This window comes from Centrocercus urophasianus, unplaced genomic scaffold, assembly GCF_019232065.1.
Source record: "Centrocercus urophasianus isolate 14NV4802_14NV808 unplaced genomic scaffold, USGS_Curo_1.0 seq_24, whole genome shotgun sequence".
Classification (NCBI taxonomy): domain Eukaryota; kingdom Metazoa; phylum Chordata; class Aves; order Galliformes; family Phasianidae; genus Centrocercus; species Centrocercus urophasianus.
Genome location: NW_024884800.1, coordinates 15,469,847 through 15,488,212, shown reverse-complemented (window position 1 = coordinate 15,488,212; position 18,366 = coordinate 15,469,847). Strand labels below are relative to the sequence as shown.

General features: G+C 44.4%; 2 protein-coding genes across 5 annotated transcripts in view; one reads left to right on the top strand and one right to left on the bottom strand.

The window, feature by feature from the left end:
* GRIA3 (glutamate ionotropic receptor AMPA type subunit 3) overlaps positions 1–4,801 on the top strand; it is a 141,919-nt gene extending 137,118 nt beyond the window's left edge. The window contains exons 15-16 of the mRNA XM_042825304.1: positions 3,858–4,105; positions 4,502–4,801. Of these exons, the coding sequence (XP_042681238.1) occupies positions 3,858–4,103 (246 nt within the window). The 3' untranslated portion in view covers positions 4,104–4,105; positions 4,502–4,801. The remainder of the gene's footprint in view (positions 1–3,857; positions 4,106–4,501) is intronic.
* Positions 4,802–11,967: 7,166 nt separating this feature from the next.
* Positions 11,968–18,366, bottom strand: part of THOC2 (THO complex 2) — a 51,674-nt gene continuing 45,275 nt past the window's right edge. The window contains exons 34-39 of one of the 4 annotated variants that reach the window (XM_042824836.1): positions 16,778–16,915; positions 16,397–16,466; positions 16,157–16,314; positions 15,161–15,234; positions 15,015–15,062; positions 11,968–12,392 (exon numbers count right to left, since the gene is read on the bottom strand). In XM_042824836.1, coding sequence (XP_042680770.1) covers positions 15,035–15,062; positions 15,161–15,234; positions 16,157–16,314; positions 16,397–16,466; positions 16,778–16,915 — 468 coding nt within the window. In that variant the 3' untranslated portion in view covers positions 11,968–12,392; positions 15,015–15,034. Of the gene's footprint in view, positions 12,393–15,014; positions 15,063–15,160; positions 15,235–16,156; positions 16,315–16,396; positions 16,467–16,777; positions 16,916–18,366 lie in introns of those variants that run through there. The other 3 variants (XR_006169971.1, XR_006169970.1, XR_006169972.1) reach the window with 3 other exon arrangements.

The following is an 18,366-nucleotide window of genomic DNA, read 5'->3' as shown; positions in this document are numbered from 1 at the left end:
GGTTACACTGAGCTCAGCCAAATCTGGTTGTGAAAAAAACACAGAATCAAACAAAATTCTTCTGCTGTGGTGAGGAAGAAAACCGCAGCAAGTCTGTGCCCTGACTACTGTCCCACACCAAGGGATTCTGCCGGCCTGATCCCACTCACTACAGCTCGCTTTACTGGTATACAGAGCACAGAGAGCTCGAGATCTCAACCCCTGAAAACTTCACTTTCATAAAAGCAGCCAAACTAATCAGCAGCTGGTCTGGAAACCACACAGGGAAGATGAAAAAGAATCCCATCATAAATTAAAGGCAGAGGAAAGGCAGCCGAATCCACCAGGGAAAGGGCTAAGGACCTCACAGAGCATCCCGTACAGCCCCAGAACAGTGACCTAATTAAAGAAGCAGCTGGAAAGCACATCATCATCCTAGGGAAAAGATGAAGAAATGTCTTTTGAGAGAGACCCAGAAACAGTGCAGGGGATCCCCTGAGCCACCTGTGTTGTGCCCAAGTGTGTCAGTGGCTTGGATGCAGCCTTCCTAATGCAAACGGTGCCAGGATCAAGCTATGAGAAGAAACCTTCCTGCAGCAAGCACAGAAAAACCTTCCCGTATCTTGAGTAAAAAAGCCTGAATCTGCCCCCAAATCCCAACCCTTTCCATGTGGAGGACTTTGGTACAGGTGGGTGCCCACCATCCTGCACACTCAGAGCTGGAGCCAGGGGAGCCGCGTGGCCACCTGGGGCTGTGACCAGCAAAGGCAAATTCCCCTCTGTTTGGTTAAGACAATTTTAGTTTACTTTTATATATATATACACTTCTTTTTAGCAGTTGCGTGTGCACAATTAACTGCAATCTTGGCTTTAAGAAAAATAATAAAGCGCCCTAATTAGCATGTTAAGCCTTCTCATTTCCCAGTACTGTATAATGTTGTGAAAGCTAATTTATAATGTATTGGATGTTATGCAAATTCTCTGTGTTCCGTAAGGGGTTTATAAAGGCATGCAAATTAAAAATAGTGTTTGGAATGGGACTGGGGGGAGGGGGAAATTTGCACAGTATAATATGCAGAGGAGCGAGAAAGGTGTTTATAAGCCTCTCCCCATTGTTTGTGTATTCTCAGCCGCACGATGCTTTTCAGAGCAGGGAGATGCACTGCATAAAATCCCTCCAAACCGGATCGTTTTAAAATGAAATGTGGAATGAAAGAGCCGTCCTCCAGGCTGTGAGCCACCCGCTCGCTGCTTGCAGCACGAGGTGATGCAGCCTGCGGTTGCTGGGACCGGCGGTCCCCGCACAGCGGCGCGGTGTCAGCGAGGATGAAAGCTCACAGCCCGGTGTGGGCACACGATCCCAGCCTTCCCTCAGCCACAAAGGTGTTTGGAGCGGGGCTGCTGGGCTTGCTGGGCTTGCTGTCTGTTAGTGCCACTGAGGTGCCGTGGACCGGGCCCTCCAGCGCCACAGAGCTGCTGCCAGTGCTGGGCTGGGCAACGGGGCGATTGGGCTCGCTTTGTTTCTCCTACCCTCATTTAACAGTGAGTGCCGATTACTCAAAGCGATATGGGCAGGACCTGGTAATATAGCGTTGCTGTAGCGTTAACTTAAGGGGATGATCCAGTTGCCTGCAGTGTAAATACTTTGTGGCCAGGAACCCTGCTTTATCGCTTTGTATAGTTTTAAAGTAGTTTAAAGCTTGAATAACATAAAATAACATAATATAATGTTATTTATGTTATTTCCCACGTGAAGAACTCCTGTAAACCTTGCAGTATTGAAACTCAGTGAACAAGGCATCTTAGACAAGCTGAAAAACAAATGGTGGTACGATAAGGGTGAATGTGGAGCCAAGGACTCCGGAAGTAAGGTCAGTCGCTGAAGGTCTTTTCGTACTGATTAGCAATCACATTTTGACCCACTGTTTGTGTATACAGAGAATGACTTTCAAAAGTTGCTATTTGCATTTCGAAGGTTGAAAGAAAAGAATAGAAAACAATTGTTAAGTCTCCGAAAATGACCGCAGTTTTTCTTACATGCAGTAACAGACTTTAGTTGTAAGTATGTTTTGCTGTTTAGTAATTTGCTGCACAGACATGGAAGGAGAATCCCCCAGAGCGCTCGGAGCTGCCTCCCTCATTTGAATTTGCAAGTTTCCTCTCAGTCAGGGTGTTTTATTCAGGCCAGCATCTTTTTCCTTATTATTATTTTCAGTTTGATTGAACGCCTACAATTTGTTTCAAAATTGTAACATAGATCCTATAGAGCTCAGTCTGCAAAACAGTCACGTGCTTGCAAAGGGTAGACGAGTTCAGGACAGAGCCCTGGTGAGGAAGAAGCTCCTTTCCTGCCCTATTTTCCTCTTCAGTTCAAAATGTGTTTAGCTGAATTTTGGAGCTGTTTTTTGGCGACTCTGTCTGTCGTTCCCTTTCCACCTGGACCCGTTTTGCTGCTGCACAGCCGCTGCCAGCTGTGTGCCCAGTCCCACAGGGATGCCATGTGGGCAGGTCCGGCTGCATCAGCCGTGCTGGGTTTGCAGCAAACACTCATTTGAGCCATTCAGTTTAAGCTATATTAGGATTTCATTGTTGTTTTTTTTTCTTTAATGCCTATATAGCCACTGAGGATAACAACACCGGGGTGAAGGAGGCTTTCAAAGGCACCTCTAGGAGTTGTCCTGCTGACATCAGCACAGCTCCCTCGTGCCCTTGGAAACGTTCACTGTAACTGTTCCCCCCAAAAATGCTCCCAATTTGGAGGCCCCTCCCCACGTCAGGCTTCATTCAGCATTCCAAACGAGCCAGCAAGCTGCTGCCCGGCTTTCAGCTGGGCTGGGGGCTGCTTGGGGTACAGTCCTGGATCTGCTCTGGGAGATGAAGGGAATCTGAGCAGAGTCCCTGCAGCAATTGGCAAGAGGCAGAAATGAGCAATATTTCAGATCTCAGCGCAGGCTGTTTGCTAAAATGCATCTATCTATCTGAACTGCCTATTTAGATACAAGACAGACGCATACAAAGTGCATCCTCCTTTATTCTGAGTACATGGAAGGTTGGATACCCCTGGAGATAGCCACACACTGTCTGGGAACACCTGGGCTTACTTTGCCTTTCAGCTCAGGCATGAACCAGCAGCATCTCCCATGTGCAGCAGCAAAAGGGTTGTATTCTTGCTTAATCTCAGTACAAAATCCTGGTTTTTAAAATGAAAGCCTTCTCCTCGCCCCTTTGTTTGCCATGTCCTGAAGGGATGCAAATCCCAGGCAGCATATTTTGCACTGCAGTAATGTTTTCTGCTCCCTGCAGGTGCTGTCTTAGCTTAGGGCTCTCCTGACCTTAGCCCAGCTGACCATCTTCCTAGGGTTGTTTTTTTTTTTTATAAACTGTTGGGAAAAAAAGGTAGAAAAGTTCAGCAGTGTGTATCTCTCTAGTTATATCTACATTCACCAAAGCCAGGCATCTAGTGGCTTGGGTTTTTCTGTTTACTTCCATAATGCGAGAACCTGCTACTTTAAGTAGCCCTGGGCTGTCCACTAGAGCTTCCCAAAGGTGCCCTGGCCTCCAGCTTTGCCCTGGGGCAGTGAAGGCCTGGGGAAGCCAATGGCAAAAAATCCTATTGACTTCCACATGGCCGAGGTTTTGCTTGGCAACAGAGCAGCTCCTGCTGCCATCCCTGTCCTGCGGGGCCAGCGGCACCAGTAGGGTCACGCAGCGTGACCACAGCGGGTAAGGCTGTTGGGTTGTGTGGGGATGGGGGGGATTTGGGCTTGATTGGAAAGTTTGTAGCCTGTGTGTCATTGTTGGGACTGAGTGCAAAGTAGCCTGCTTTCTGTCTGCCTCTTTCTCACAGCAAAACTAACGGTGTGGTTCGTTTCTCTTAGGACAAGACCAGTGCTCTGAGCCTGAGCAATGTGGCCGGGGTTTTCTATATTCTTGTCGGAGGCCTTGGGCTCGCCATGATGGTGGCTTTAATTGAGTTTTGTTACAAGTCTCGGGCAGAGTCCAAGCGAATGAAACTCACCAAGAACACCCAAAACTTTAAGCCTGCTCCCACCACCAATACCCAGAATTACGCTACGTACAGAGAAGGCTACAATGTGTATGGCACAGAAAGCGTGAAAATCTAGGGGTACGAGTAAGGTCCAGTCAACTAGAAATCCTCTTCCTTAACTTCTGTGTGTTCTTCTAACTTCTGTGGGGATTTAAGTGAGCCTTTCCCTGCACAGGAGCAGGCTGCTCTGGGGGCTCCGGGCTGCAGCAAGGATCCATCTCCCCAGCAATCTGTGGCTCGCTCAGCCCACGTCTTTTGTTAAGAAACAGCTGCATGGGCAGCCAGGGAGAAGCGTCCCGGGGGTGGGAAATGCCCCAGGCACCCAGTGCTGCTGTGCTGCCTGCAGGGAAGCAGGACAGGGGCTTCCCCGCTCTGTCAGAGCTCCACGCTGCCTCCTTCCCCGTGCAGGTTGGTTCCTTGCTGTCTCATGAGGTCTTCTCAGAGGAGACAAATGAAGTCTTGTTTTTGTTGCAGATCCTCGCTCTGACAGCGTGCAGGAGGAGAAGCAGCAGAGAATGTGGCTACTTCATGGATTCGGACCACCTGAGCCAGTCGCACTCTAGCCGAGGTGTCAGGTATGACACGCATTGATGATGGTGCAATGAACTTTTAATAGGAAAAACTGATTTTTTTCCTTCAGTGCCTTATGGAAGACTCTGAGACTCACAACAATGCAAAACCATCACTGAAATATTCTTGCTTTGCTTGAAAAAAGAAAAAGGAAAAAGAAAAGGAAAGAGAAGAAAAGAAAGGAAGAAAAGAAAGGAAGAGAAAAAGGAAGAGGAAAAGGAAGAGGAAGAGGAAGAGGAAGAGGAAGAGGAAAGGAAAGGAAAGGAAAGGAAAGGAAAAAAAAAAAGAAAAAGAAAAGAGAGGAAAAGACAAAAGAGGAAAAGGAAATGAAAGAAAGTGAAGAAAAAGCAAAGGAAAGGACTGCTAACAAGATCTTAGTATTGAGGAAAAAAAAATCTTGTAAAAAAATCAGTGCAACAAAAGCCATTCTTTGATACCACTGCACAGAAACTGAACTCGAGTCCCGAGCGCGCGGCCGCGGTGCGGTGCTGGCAGCTGTGGGCACGCGGCTCCGGCAGCATCGCACCCAGCCTGGCCCCAGCACAGCCGCCCGGGACCCGGCGCCCGTGGTTCTGAGCCGCTCTCAGCTGTCGGAGCTCTTCTGTATATCAGCGAAGAACACCTGAAGAAAAGAAAATGTGCATTAAATACAGCTAAGGTCACTGACTGTGAATCTGTAAATCCAAGAGAAAGCAATCTGTGGAACTGCATGTCCTGCTTCCAGACCAGTAAATTCATTTCCTTGACAAGGTAGCTAAGTGCAGGCAGAAATATTGTATTCCTTTGTTTTTCTATCATCGGGCATACCTACAGGTGCTTTATTAAAACAATATTGGGTGGCTTTAAACAAAACAACAAGCGACGTGCTGTTTAGGTTCAGACCATATATCTCTTTTCTTGCTGTGCATCTGCATTTTAATTCAGTGTTGAATATCGAGCAACGAAGCAAGAGAAGCGCAGGTTAGTTTTTCCCAGGCCCGCTTCTGCCTCGCACCGGGTTCCTCCCAGCTCGCAGTGTGCTCAGCTAAATGCTTCTCGGCAGCAGTTTCAAACCGGAGCAGGGAACAGCCCCCGAGCAGCCCCGCCGTGCTGGGAGATGCACAGCCCTGCCCCAGCAACCCGCAGCCTCCGCCTGGGAACCGCGCAGCGCCATCTGCAAACGAAGCAACGACGACAACAAAAGGTTAAAAATAATTTTAAAAAAATTAAGAACAAAAAGGTGAAACATGTTGTCAGTCACGCCGGAAGCGTGCGGTGAGATATCTGCGTACTAATTACCTCTAATACGACAAGGCGTTTTTTCTGTAGTTTACTATAGAATTTTGTTTTGTCAGTAACATACGGCGCAATGAAGCTCATTTAAACCCGTCTGACCCGTAGGCGTTTAGTTTGCTGATGATAGATTCGAACTTTTAATAGGATTTAAACAACAACAAACACAAAGAAAAGGACTGTATGGGCAAAGTCTCGCTAAAAATACGTATTTCCAACCAAATGTAATATAACGACCATTTTAAAGGCTCATAGAATAATTTATCGTTCCAGTTTTTAACAGGCGATTAAACAACAAAGTTGTGGTTTTGGTTTGGGTTCTTTTTGTCATGAAACTGAGTTTTTTCACCTTCTGATCACGATCCGCTCCGGGTGAGGGCGGGCTGGAGCGGTGCGGTCCTCCGTTGGGTTCAAACCACAAGTTTTTCTTAAAAGCTGTATAAAAATGTATGTTTATCAAATCCATTTTTACCGAGTGGAGGCTTCACACCAGTGAAGGGAGTTTGGGAAACAGTTCGACATTTTTTAAACTTGCATGTAAAGCTAAAACAAAACGTGGTGATTGCTTACAAACCCCAGCTACCAGCTCCAAGCTATGGGAAGTTCGGCGGTAGTCTCACGACGATGTTCTGGTTTATTCTTTTCCTTTGTGTTGCTTTGGGGTCTCTTGGATTCTTTCCTTTTCGTTGTCTTCTGGTATTTTTTTCTGTTTTCTCTCTCTCTCTTTTTTTTTTTTTTTTAAGTTTGTAATTTAAGTTCCTATTTTTGGTCATTGAAACTGCACTTCAGTGAGCAGAAAAATTGCCAAGCAAACTAATGGCTGTAAAAGCATAAACTGCATGTGTGGGCATCAATTACTGAGCCTCATTTTAATGAGGTGTTGTACAAAGAGTTTTAATACATTTTGTAAATAAAACTGTAAAGAAAAAAAAAAAAAAAAGAACCCAGAAAGAGTTTGCTGATGTTTTCCCCAAGGAGAGGCACCGCTGCGGCCACAGAGCTCTGCTCTGACTTGGGATGCCCAACGTTTGTTCCTTTTGGGGAAAGGCTTCGGGACACACAGCTGAAATGAAGCACAATGCTTTGGGAAATAGGAATTTGGGGTTTGGCACCCTGAAAACAAATGGTGTTGCTCAGAGAGCTGTGGGTGCCCACCCCCTGAGGTGCCCAAGGCTGGGCTGGGTGGGCCCTGGGCAGCCTGAGCTGAGAGGCAGCAGGGTCACAGCAGGGGGGGCTGTAAGGTTCCTTCCAACACAAGCCATGCTGTCATTCTCTTGGTGTGATGCAGGCAGGGTGTGCGGGGCTGAACTGGGGCAGTGCCATGCCCACAGGGATGGCAGGGAGAGCCATGTACAGATGAGACAGAGACTGAGCCCATCAGCACATGGTGACAGCACCATGCAGGCACTGCTCAGCACCAAGAGGGGACAAAGCCTTGGGTTGGCAGGGCTGCTGCCCCCAGCCCATGCAGCCTTGTCCCCCAGCAGCAAACCAGCCAGGGCTCCGCACCGCGGTGGCCCCACAGTGCCCCGCTGAGGGCCGGTGCAGAGCATCGTGACTTGTTTTTTAAAAAAAATCCTTATTTGTGGTTATTAAAATAATAATAATAATTCACAGTTATTAAAATAAAATTACGGAATTTCCCTGGTGCTCATATTCATTGCCTCAGTCTGAAAAATTGATTCTATTTTGCAGGCAGCAAGACGTAAACAAGCTCTGGATAATGATAGCTCTATTCAATTAAACTAGGGGATTTAAGTACAGTGATAACATTTTCATGGGTATTGTAAATCTCAAAGCACTGTTAATTCAGACCATGCCCATCCATAACTGCTGCTGGGGACAAAATTGCCTGTAGCTGCTGTTGTCCACACCCAGCCCTGTGGTCTGGGCAGGCTGTGCAAGGGCCTCACCACCTCCAGTGAAAAACCCCTCACATCTAATATAAAATTTTACTCTTTTAGTTTAAAACTGTTTCCTCCTTGTCCTATCATTACCTGACCACGTAAAAAGTCAGTCCCACCCCTGCCTATAAGCTCAAGTACTGGAAGTCCACAATCAGGTCCCCCCAGAGCCCTCTCTTCTCCAAGCTGAACAAGCCCAGCTCCCTCAGCCTGCCTTCACTGGAGAAGTGCTCCAGTCCTATGAGCAGCTTCATGGCCTCCTCTGCATCTTTCTTGTGCTGCAGACAGCAGAGCAGATGTGGACAATCTTCTCCCTGCCCACTGCCACCCCTCTGTTCATGCAGCCCAGGACACTGTTGGCCTTCTGGGCTGCAAGTGCACATTGCTGGCTCATGCCCAGCTTTCCTCCACAGGGCTGCTGTCAAGGAGTTCTTCTCCCTGTCTGTACACATATATGAGATGGCCCTGACTCAAGAGCAACACCTTGTTGAGGCTCATTAGGCTTACCTGATCCTGCCTTTCATGTTTGCCCACGTCCCTCTGGATGGCATCCCTTCCTTCTGTCACATCAGCTGCACCACTCACCTGGGTGTCATCAGCAGTGCTGAGGGTGCACTTGATCCCACTTTCCACGTCACTGATAAAGATGTTGAAGAGCACTGGTCCCAGTACAGACCCTGGGGGCAACACCTGTCACCAACCTCCACCTGGACGTAGAGCCACTGATCACAACCCTCTGGCTGTGACTTTCCAAGTGCTTCCTCACCCACCAAAACCCAAGAGGCTGAGGCTCTGCTCCACAGCCAGAGCTGTAAGAAGAGACCTGGAGGAGCAATGGGCTCGGGCAGTTTGCTGCTGCCAGCTGGGGTGGAGCTTTGAGCCTGCAGGCCGTGTTACAGTGCTGCAAGGCTGAATGGGGACTGCAGTGCTGAGCTTTGGCACCGGTGTGGCACTGGGGAGCACAGCTGCCATTGGGTTTGCTGCAGGTTCAGGCTGTGCTTTGCTTTAGTTTCCAGCAGTGTGAAAGCAGCAGTTGAACCCGGAGTTAAATGAGCAAAGGCTAAAGAGAAGAAGCTCTGAGAAAGGCCCATTAGGCACAAGGCATGGTGGGGCCCAGGGCTGCGGGCAGCACAGAGCTGGATCTCCATGGCAGGGGCTATAAAGCCTTTAAGCGCATAACATCTACGTTAGATAACGTCGAGCACACAAATAAAGCAACTGAGCCATCAGTGCACGTGGGGCAGATGCTCGATCTGCCATAAGCAGGGTTCTGAAGCGGAACCAAGGTGCGATTCCACGCACGGACCGCAGCTACAGGGCGAGCTGCAGCCGGCGCCCACCGCCCGCCCTGGGGTCCCAAAGAAGCGCTCGGGGCCGGGGGGGAGCCGCTCCTCCGCACAGACACTGAGCCCGAGAGGCTCCGCGGTTCTTCGGAGCAACACTGACATGCAGCGGCCAGCCGGGCTGGAAGCCTGCAGGCAGCAGGCAGGCAGCGCCGGGGGGTCTGAATTCCAGATAGACACTGAGAGGGCTAATCGCCAAAAACCTACCAAATTAACGTAAGGGCCGCGCTTTGAGCTGAGGCAAATAAATATAAATGGTATTTATTCAATATTCCCCTGCCCTTTGAACACGGGGAGTTGGCCATCTTCAGCCAAACAGCTCATTAGGAGCCAGCTGACGCTGGCAGCACCCAGCTGTGAGCAGCCCTGGCTGCTTTCAGACGAATTTCAGATGTCTCTTCCTCTGGCATCTATTGGCCACAGGGGTGAGCGGTGCAGCAGAAAGCACTACAGCTGCAGCAGGACTTGTAGAGAGCCACCGCATTGAGCACAGAATGCAGAATTCAGTGGCTGTGAAGTTTCTGATGTCATTTGTGTTTCCTCGTGAGCCTTTAATGTGAAAGGACACACGGAGCACCAAGCGTTGAACAGAACAAGGTGTGCTTCCCAGGCAAACCATCAGCATCCGTGTAGTGACAGAGGTGCATTTCCCACACCTGCCTGCGAGCAAAGGGCAGGGGCAGAGCAGTTCACACCACACAAATCTGAGTTTGGATCACTTTCAGCAACTTCCTTTTCCGGAAGAGAGAGCCAGCAGAAGCACCAAGGGAGATGGCTGCTGCTAAGCACAGGTAAGGAGAATTAAGGCACAGAGATCAGTAGGGAGCGTGGCAGCAGTCATACAAACCAAAGCACTCCCACAAACAGAACACACCTCCTGCTTGTCAGTCTAAAAGCATAACCTTGAAAATCACAATCATCCTTTCCTGTTAGAGACCATAAGGGTGAGGACAGACTGCCTTCTGAAGGCCCTGAGGGACTGCCAATACAGGCAATGCAGCTTTCAAGGGAATACAAGCTCTACCTATGAGAAACCTTCACCCTCCATTACAATTTTTCTTATAAACCTTACAAATCCTCTGCTCCAACTCATCTTAAACTGGCACGACTTTGTCTTTTGAAATAATTATTCAAATTAACTATTCAGTTCATCTTCAGGATAAAGCAGCAGCATGCACTCCAGCCTTTGCACAGCAGCCGCAATAGCAAGCACTGCTTCCACTGCCTGCCTTCTGAGGCTCCATAAGGGTGAAGGCTGTCAGGTTTCATCTTCCCGCTCACATTTGCCTTCACAGTGCTGAACACCTCTCACTAGCATCCATCTCCTCTCCTCTACAACCCAATTTATCGCAACAATATTGAAGAGAGCACAAATGGACGAGGGGCAGAGCTGAGTTTAAAAACGAGACAGAAGATGCAGTAAATACAAAAGCTGCAGAGGAAGAGTTGAGCACGGTATTACAGTTCAAGTGACAGATGTGAAGGTGCCACCAAAGGGGAAGCAGTGACCTGGAGAACATTCTGCTCCGCCACACCTATCGGCTACCAAAGCCGATAGCTGGCTCACAGAATGCTGCTGGCAAATGGAAGGAACAAGCACACTCAGAGTTCAGCTGCTCCAGGAGATGATTTGCTGTGAGGAAAACACGATTGCCACACCATCACCAAAATTCAATAAGAATCTACTTGTAGCATAGACACCTACAGTGCTGGACCCAGGCCAAAAAAGCTCAGCACCCAAGATACCTCTTTAAATAGCAAACAGGGCATTTAGGCAAGACACCAGGGCCATTCCTCCAAAGAGCAGAAGCTGGCAGTATTTCTCAATCCCTGTTTCCTAGCTTTAACTACTCATCACTTTCACTTCACAAGATTCGCAGCTCCAGGGTGAAAAAACTCATCTTTAACATGAAGACTTCCAAACACAAAGATCCCCTTCCCAGGTGAACACAGGGACTTCTAAGTGAGCTGCCACGCTTCATCAGAAGGGCCAAAGTCCTTATTTTTGTCAGACATTAAATTAAACTGCCGAAACCAAGCTAAGACCTTTTAAAGTCAGCCTCATTTGACCAGATCAGGAAATCAAGAGGGAAAAAGGCACCAAAGATTCTTCGGAGTTTTGGATCACAAACATCTCAAGGTACAAACCTGATTGAATTCAAGAAAGCACACCTTGATCTTCCTGGCAGCGCAGCAGGGCTACACGTGTGCCAGCCTCCAGGAGGCACAGTGCCATGGGATGCTGGCAGACAGCAGTGAGCACAGTGCTGACACAGCAGCCACTCTGCCCAGCTGCACTCAGCCCCTCACGGACACCGGCACACGAAGCAACAAAGCGACCACACGCACACAAAGATGTACGACCCATTGAGAAAACTATTGTTTATTTAGAAAAAAGGTTACACTGGTAGAATTCAGCAGATAAAAAAATTGGTTTTTTTTTTTTTTTCTTTAAAAATGTCATTGTGAAACTTTTCAGACTAAAGTTTAGCGATAAAAAGCTCCTGCAGCTGGAATTGAAATTTTTCTTTTTTTTTTTTTCTTTTTTCTTTTTTTCGAAGAGAGCATTTCCAATTAAATCTAAAAACAACATGACAAACAAAAGGTGGCAAGGGACAACTGAGCACAGCTTTAGGCTGGGATGGAGGGATCGGGGTTTGTTCTTTATTTTTTGTTTTTCTGTTTTAAACAAGCCGACGTTGTACACAGAATATACAAATAATCCCTAAGCATCGCATGAAAACAGGGCTCCCACTTCGTTGTTTTCTGTGTGTGTTTTTTTTCCTTCTTTTCTAAGTCACTGGTATTAAAAACAGGCCAAGTAATAAATAAAAACTGAGTTTAAATGAGGTAAATTCAAAAAGGTTCAATAACTGTTTATTTGTGGTTTTCAAACATCTAAAAGAACGCATTTCATACTGAAAGAATTACTAAACTCAGGCAGTATTTTAGACAACCCAAAGTGGAACTCTGTACACATGAAACCTCCTTTGCACTACGGCAACTGTTTGTTTGCAGCACATTGTGCTAAAATATGGAATAGGTAACACTTTCAGCCAGGTACTGAAAATAAATGTGTAAGAAACTAAGCAACAAGTTAAAATACAGTAATGTACAACTCAACAATTAAATCTTCAGCACGGGGAAATAAAGCAGAGAACTGAATAATTTAAGGAGATGCAGATGGGTCCTCTTCATTCACAAATTTCTGTGCAATCTATACTCTGGAAAATACATTTCTGGTCACAGCTGGACATCTTGTCGTTTCAATCTCACCTGCAATGAAGGCACACACAACTGGAATTAGACACCGCTCAAATGAAAACCCAACTCACAGTTGAGTCTTTTACTTCATTCACAACTCAAAGAATGTGAACCCTTGGGCCTCATCTGTTCCCTAACTATAGTTTATTCCATAGCAAGAGCTATGGTAACGTAAGCACCCGTTAGTAGTGAAATACTCATTTAAAGACAGAAATAAGCAGCAAGGAGTCACTTCTCAAGGCAGTATCTGCTGTGCACGCACACCTTTCTTGGAGCTGTTCAAGTCTCTACATTAGACAACAATAAAAGCCCCAATCGGATGCTTTGTGCTTTGTAATTACAGTTCTTCCTTCACACTGAATTGCTGGCCGAGGGAAAAATTCTCATTTCTGTTCAAGAAGCTGCAAGTCCACAGCAATGGGCTTCAGCTGCCAGAAGTATTTCGGAAAAATACTCTTTTAAAGGAAAAAAACTGAGATTAGACAATATGGAGTTCAGAAAAGATCCCATGAAATTCCTTCTGGAGACTATTCATATTTTATTTTTATTTTCTTTTCAGTTTGGAAGCTATTGACAGAAGCATGTTCTATTATTTCAAGAGGAGAAAATAAAAAATAAATAAGCAGCAATAACTTGAACTTCTGCTTCTCTCTTACACCAACATCCCCCACAGAGTGCAAGAGATCACTGCAAGCTTTTTTGTTACCCAGAACCCCTCTACATATTTGCATTCAGCTTCAGTAGCAGAATAATGGCACCAAGTGAAACTCTTGAGATCTTTTCCCCCCAAAAAGTCCATTCCCCCAATTCCAACATTCCACCTATGGACAGAATCTTCAGAAGATACTTCTGGATGATCAGAAGATTTCAGCAAGTTTCTTCCTCTATTAATTCAAGAGCTATTACTGAAGGTGAGAAAGCAGATCTCCTGAGCCACTGTATTTCTGCTTACAAAGCAGAAAGCATTTGTTAAGATAACTTTGCTTTTACTGTTTTGTATCGGGGTTTTGCTCACGGTGATGGGTTTTATCTGCTGCTTTGTTTTTAAGCAGAGCACAGGCGCAGTCTCTTGCAAGGGAACTCATGAGAACACTCCTCCATTACGTTACGCCAGCCACAACCCCTACAGCTCCTGAAAAGGAATTTCCAAACAGCAAAGCACCTGCACCTTTCAGGTTTGGTCTCTGTTACTTTAAACAGTCAGATGCAAACAGAAGAACTTGGGAATGTCACAGAAGGGCTCACTAAAACAGCTTGCTCTGGGCTATGCCATGCCAGGTCAGTTTCAGAATTCCAAGGCTAGCAACACTGTACCTCTCTGGGCAGCCTGTTCCAGTATTTGACCACTCAAAGCGTTTTGCCCTTGTTTTTCAATATCATTCTTATGAAAAGTAAGAGATTTCTTGGCTAAGAAAATGGACAAATTCTCAGCTTCATTAACCCCTCTTCAAAATCTGAGACAAAAAGAACCTGTCCAACTAAAAGTGTTCTCTTACCTCCCTCTTTAATCACAGAATCACAGAACTGCAGGGGTTGGAAGAGGCCTCAAGAGATCACTGAGTCCAACCCTCCTACCAGAGCAGTTTGTTTAATAAGTTTAATATGCATTTTTCTACAGTCAGAACAACATTATTCTGAGGAAGCAAACAGCTCACACTGCTAAAACATGCAGCTGAAGAAAAATACTTAATTTAATACATAAGTTCTGTGAGCTCCTCAAGCAAACGAGGAAAAATTAAACAACTCATCAGTTCTAAACAGTGAACAAACAGGAATTACAAAGCACTTGGATGATGTGGAAACAAAGATCATATCTATAATATTTTTTTAATACCAATTGGTTATTTTCCTATTTACCCAATATATACACACTCTGTCAAAATAGCCTACTGGTCTACATGGAAATATTGCTAGTGATGTGTGGCTCAAGTTGGTAGGTCAGGTGAACTAATTTTCAATCAAGTGAGGCACTGTGCTTCTCAAACAACCAAAAATGAGACTCAAAACTGTTAGATGCAAAAATACCCTCATATCCCTACAGCTAAACTTAAGCCTTTGCATATTTGCAATAGTATGAAAAAAAATCAGAACACTGTCAGCTTCAAATCACTACTTTTTTTCTAAGCTAGAGTTACTGAAAATAGGTGCCTGAAGTTTTTCCTTTCAGTAAATAGTCAGTACATTCATGGAGATGAAGAATTGCCTTACTACACTACACAGCAATTTGATATGGCCAATACTCTCTGTACAGATAAAAAGGAAAGAAAGGATCAAAAGTTTCCAATACATTAAGCAAGGGTATTCTTAACTAACAACGTAGGTTATTAAGACTGGCAACTTATCAGTATCACAGTGATTTGTCTTCAGTTTTGTTCTTGAAGGAAGTGCCAAACAGCTGATCCCTACCCACACCATCCTCCCCTTATTTTTGCCAAAGAAGTTTAAGCATCTATTCCAGTTCCCCAACTAATGACAGGGAAAGCTATTTCCCTAGGACAGAATTTTTTTAAATTGTGTAGTTTCAACCCTTTACCACTCAGACTGGTGTGTGTGCGTGCATCCTTTACCAGCCAAGAGAAGCCACAGTAGCTGTCTATTCAAAGAAGGTAAATACATTAATTATTTTTATTTTACCTTGACTGAAAAATTCTTCATTATCTGTGCTTGTCTGAAGATTTATGAGTAGATTCAGCATTAAGGAAAAATATTTTGTTTTAAATTATATAATAAAATGCTACTTTTTTGTGTTTTTCCTGAAATGCTGACATGTAAAAGGATATTGTTTCTTTTCTTCTTTCCCTCCAGTGCTGTCTCGTTTTTCTTTCTTTTCTTTTTCTTTGTCATGTCTCGATTCCTGAAAAAAAAAAACAAACACAACAACCAGAAGTTATACATGTAGTTTATTACAGCATATGCTGTACTGTCAGACTGGATGTATTGTATTCTCCATGCTTAATACTCATCAGAATATCAGTAATCAGCTTTTAAGACAGTCAGAATCACAAAAATCTCAAACAGCTCTGTGATACCCTTCACCAGTGTACAATCAATGAATATAAGATGATACAGTACATTCGAGAGCTTGGCTGATGCAATTGTTACACCAGAGCAGAAAAGGACACTTGCCCTGTCCTGAGATCCCATAGGAAACGCTGGTGGAGCAGATCTCCAGGAGAGCTCCTTCCCCACTGGCAGTCAGCTCTTAAATGGGTCTAGGAGAGGTGCAGCCTGGCTCCACCCCTTCCTGCAGCACAGCTGAATTGCCTTCACCTGAGCTCCTCTGGCTGAACCATTGCTCAACCCAGGTGATCAACCAGAGGTTCAGGCCGTGATTCAGCAGCTCCCATGCGATCAGTAAAGAATTACAACTAGGGAGGAGTTACTAAATACTTACCTAGCTTCACAGAAGTACTTGTGACATATGCACTTGAAAAGATGAATACAGCAGCTTATATTTCAATATGCCCTGCTTTTACATAGCTGCAGACTGCAAATATACTTGAAGCTTTGAACACATTAGCATAAGTTCTGAATTTTCCTGACTACTGCTGAAAGAGCTATTCCTCTAATTTACGCTATCAGGAGCGACCATTGAAATACTTAGAGCCAGAAGAAATTCCAGAAGCATTTCCCTACAAATTCAGGCCATACACAAGCATTAAAATGAGGGAAAAGGTTAGCTTATTCTGTCAAAAGCAAACAACAACAGAAAAACATAACACAGGCAAACAAACCAAAAGGAAAAAAACTGACTAAATAATAGTAGATCACTTTACCTTTTTGCTACCAGAGGAGCTCTTCTCCATCTTTTCTGCTTTGATTGAGTCACCTTTTTCTTTTCCTGAAGATTTTGATTTGCTCTTCTCCCTCTCTTTTTCATTTGAACGAGGAGAATCAGAAGGACTTTCGCTTTTACTGTGCTTTGAAGAACCTGCTAAAAAACAGCAACCAACACAACAGAAAGTTTTAATTCCCAGTAGCACTGAACACCCCCACACACAAACCAAAACACGTACTTGTCCCATTTTCTTCCTTGCGCCGTTTAGTTGAATCCTGTGGCACCTCTCGGTCACTGTTGGAATGATCCTGGCACCAAACACAATTATGCAGATATTAGCCAATTAACACACACTGCTGAAGCAGGCAGCTGCTGACAAGGTTATTCTGAATAATATTTCTGAAGGCTTAAAATGTAACGGTGTAATTACAGCTTGTGTAACATTCCTTCAGATCAGTTTTGAAGGGAAAAAAATAACAGAAGCAAAACCAACCCTGATAAGGATCACTCCTATTTAGATAGGCTGTGCCACCAATTATTACTGCCAAAACTTCAAATAAGCAGCTTCCCACGCATTTATCAACTTTCCATACTACTAGTTTACAAAAGTTTCACCAACCCTTTTTCGATCTTTCCTGTCCTTTTCCTCTTTCTTCTCTCTCTCTCTGGATCTTTCCCTTGACTTGTCCAAGTCTTTCTTGTCCACTTCTCTCTCTTTACTCTTGGACAGTGTTGGAGTAGTGTGGTTAATGTAGTGCTGTTAAATTAAGGCAATATCACCAAATATTAATATGTATTCCTAGATGTGTAAACAAGAAGTCTTACTCTAACAACACAGATCTGGCTCAAAAAGCAAGACTTATCATTACTACTTTTATGAAAAAAAGTGATCAAAGGCACTTTTGAACTGTTCATCTATCATTTAACCTATAGCATTAGGTTTTCTCAGCACTGAAAATGCAGGAACCCTTTCACCTAACTGAAAGACTTACATGAAACAGACACGTTTGTTTACCAGTATTGTCTGCCACATCAAAACTAATCAGCAGTGCTACTGATTCAGGATATGCAGACTCTCAGACTCAGCACTTGCAAATTCTGCCTGGAATGAATGAATGGAAACAGTTTCTATTTTTTGTTTGTTTGCTTTAAATGATCTTAATCCATAAAGTACTTTAAGTCAACTTTGAATAACATGTGTCTGCTGAAGTCATACAAAATTCCACCTTCAGCCTGACATTCCAACATGCAGTTCTGTGCATTTGCTTTGTAACACGCTCTAGGTTGTTACTGCACTCCTCCTCCTAACCAATCTTAAGTTCTGCAAAACAAGCTGAATATCTGTGACAGGAACTAAGTGGGGAGAGAGGGGGACAGCAAGAAGGAAAATCATAGTAGCATCAAGCATAACACTTGGCAAAAATAAAAGGCTATACCGTGCATACATAAGGTAGTAACTTGGTTACCATAGTACATTAATATATATATATATATATATATATTTTTTTTTTACAATAATTACATATTCTAACTATAACTGTATCTCTTGAAAAGATCAGACTATAAAAATACTTCTCATAAAAAGACCAATTAATTTCAAAATGAAAAATGTCTTTTTGTGGTATTTCATATACTTAAGTTACAGCAACACAGAATTAAGTCACTATACTTGAGCACGCCCTTTAGTTATCAATTTTATCTGAAAAATATTTGCATTAAGGTGTTCCCTGTATTTCTTATTAGAGAGACATTTTGCTTAATCAGCACACTAACAAGATAAGCACAAGATTTGATCAGAACAATCCAGACACTATTAGAACCAGCCAAACCAACTGAAAGAAAAATACTGTTTCAAATAAAGTTAATTCTGTCTTTCTAGAATTCTAGCAAACATTTAACCTAAAATCAGCAAGCTCAAACTTTGATAGGAGGCACGTAACAAAGGTTCCTTTTCCTTTCAGCACGTGCCAGAATGCTGCTATATAACTGCCACACCAGTGACCTCAGTAGCCCTTTCTTTCTGCTCTTTCCCCTCACTTTTTGTGCTTCTCCTGCATTTATTCTACAGGTAACACCATCCCTGCTTTGTTGTCACCTTTTAACAATGACTTCCAACAAATACATTCTTTCAGCAGCCCCATTTAGTAGTTGTCACCCACAGATACTTTCCACATTTTGCTCTGCTTTCCTCTTATTCTGCTTCTTGCA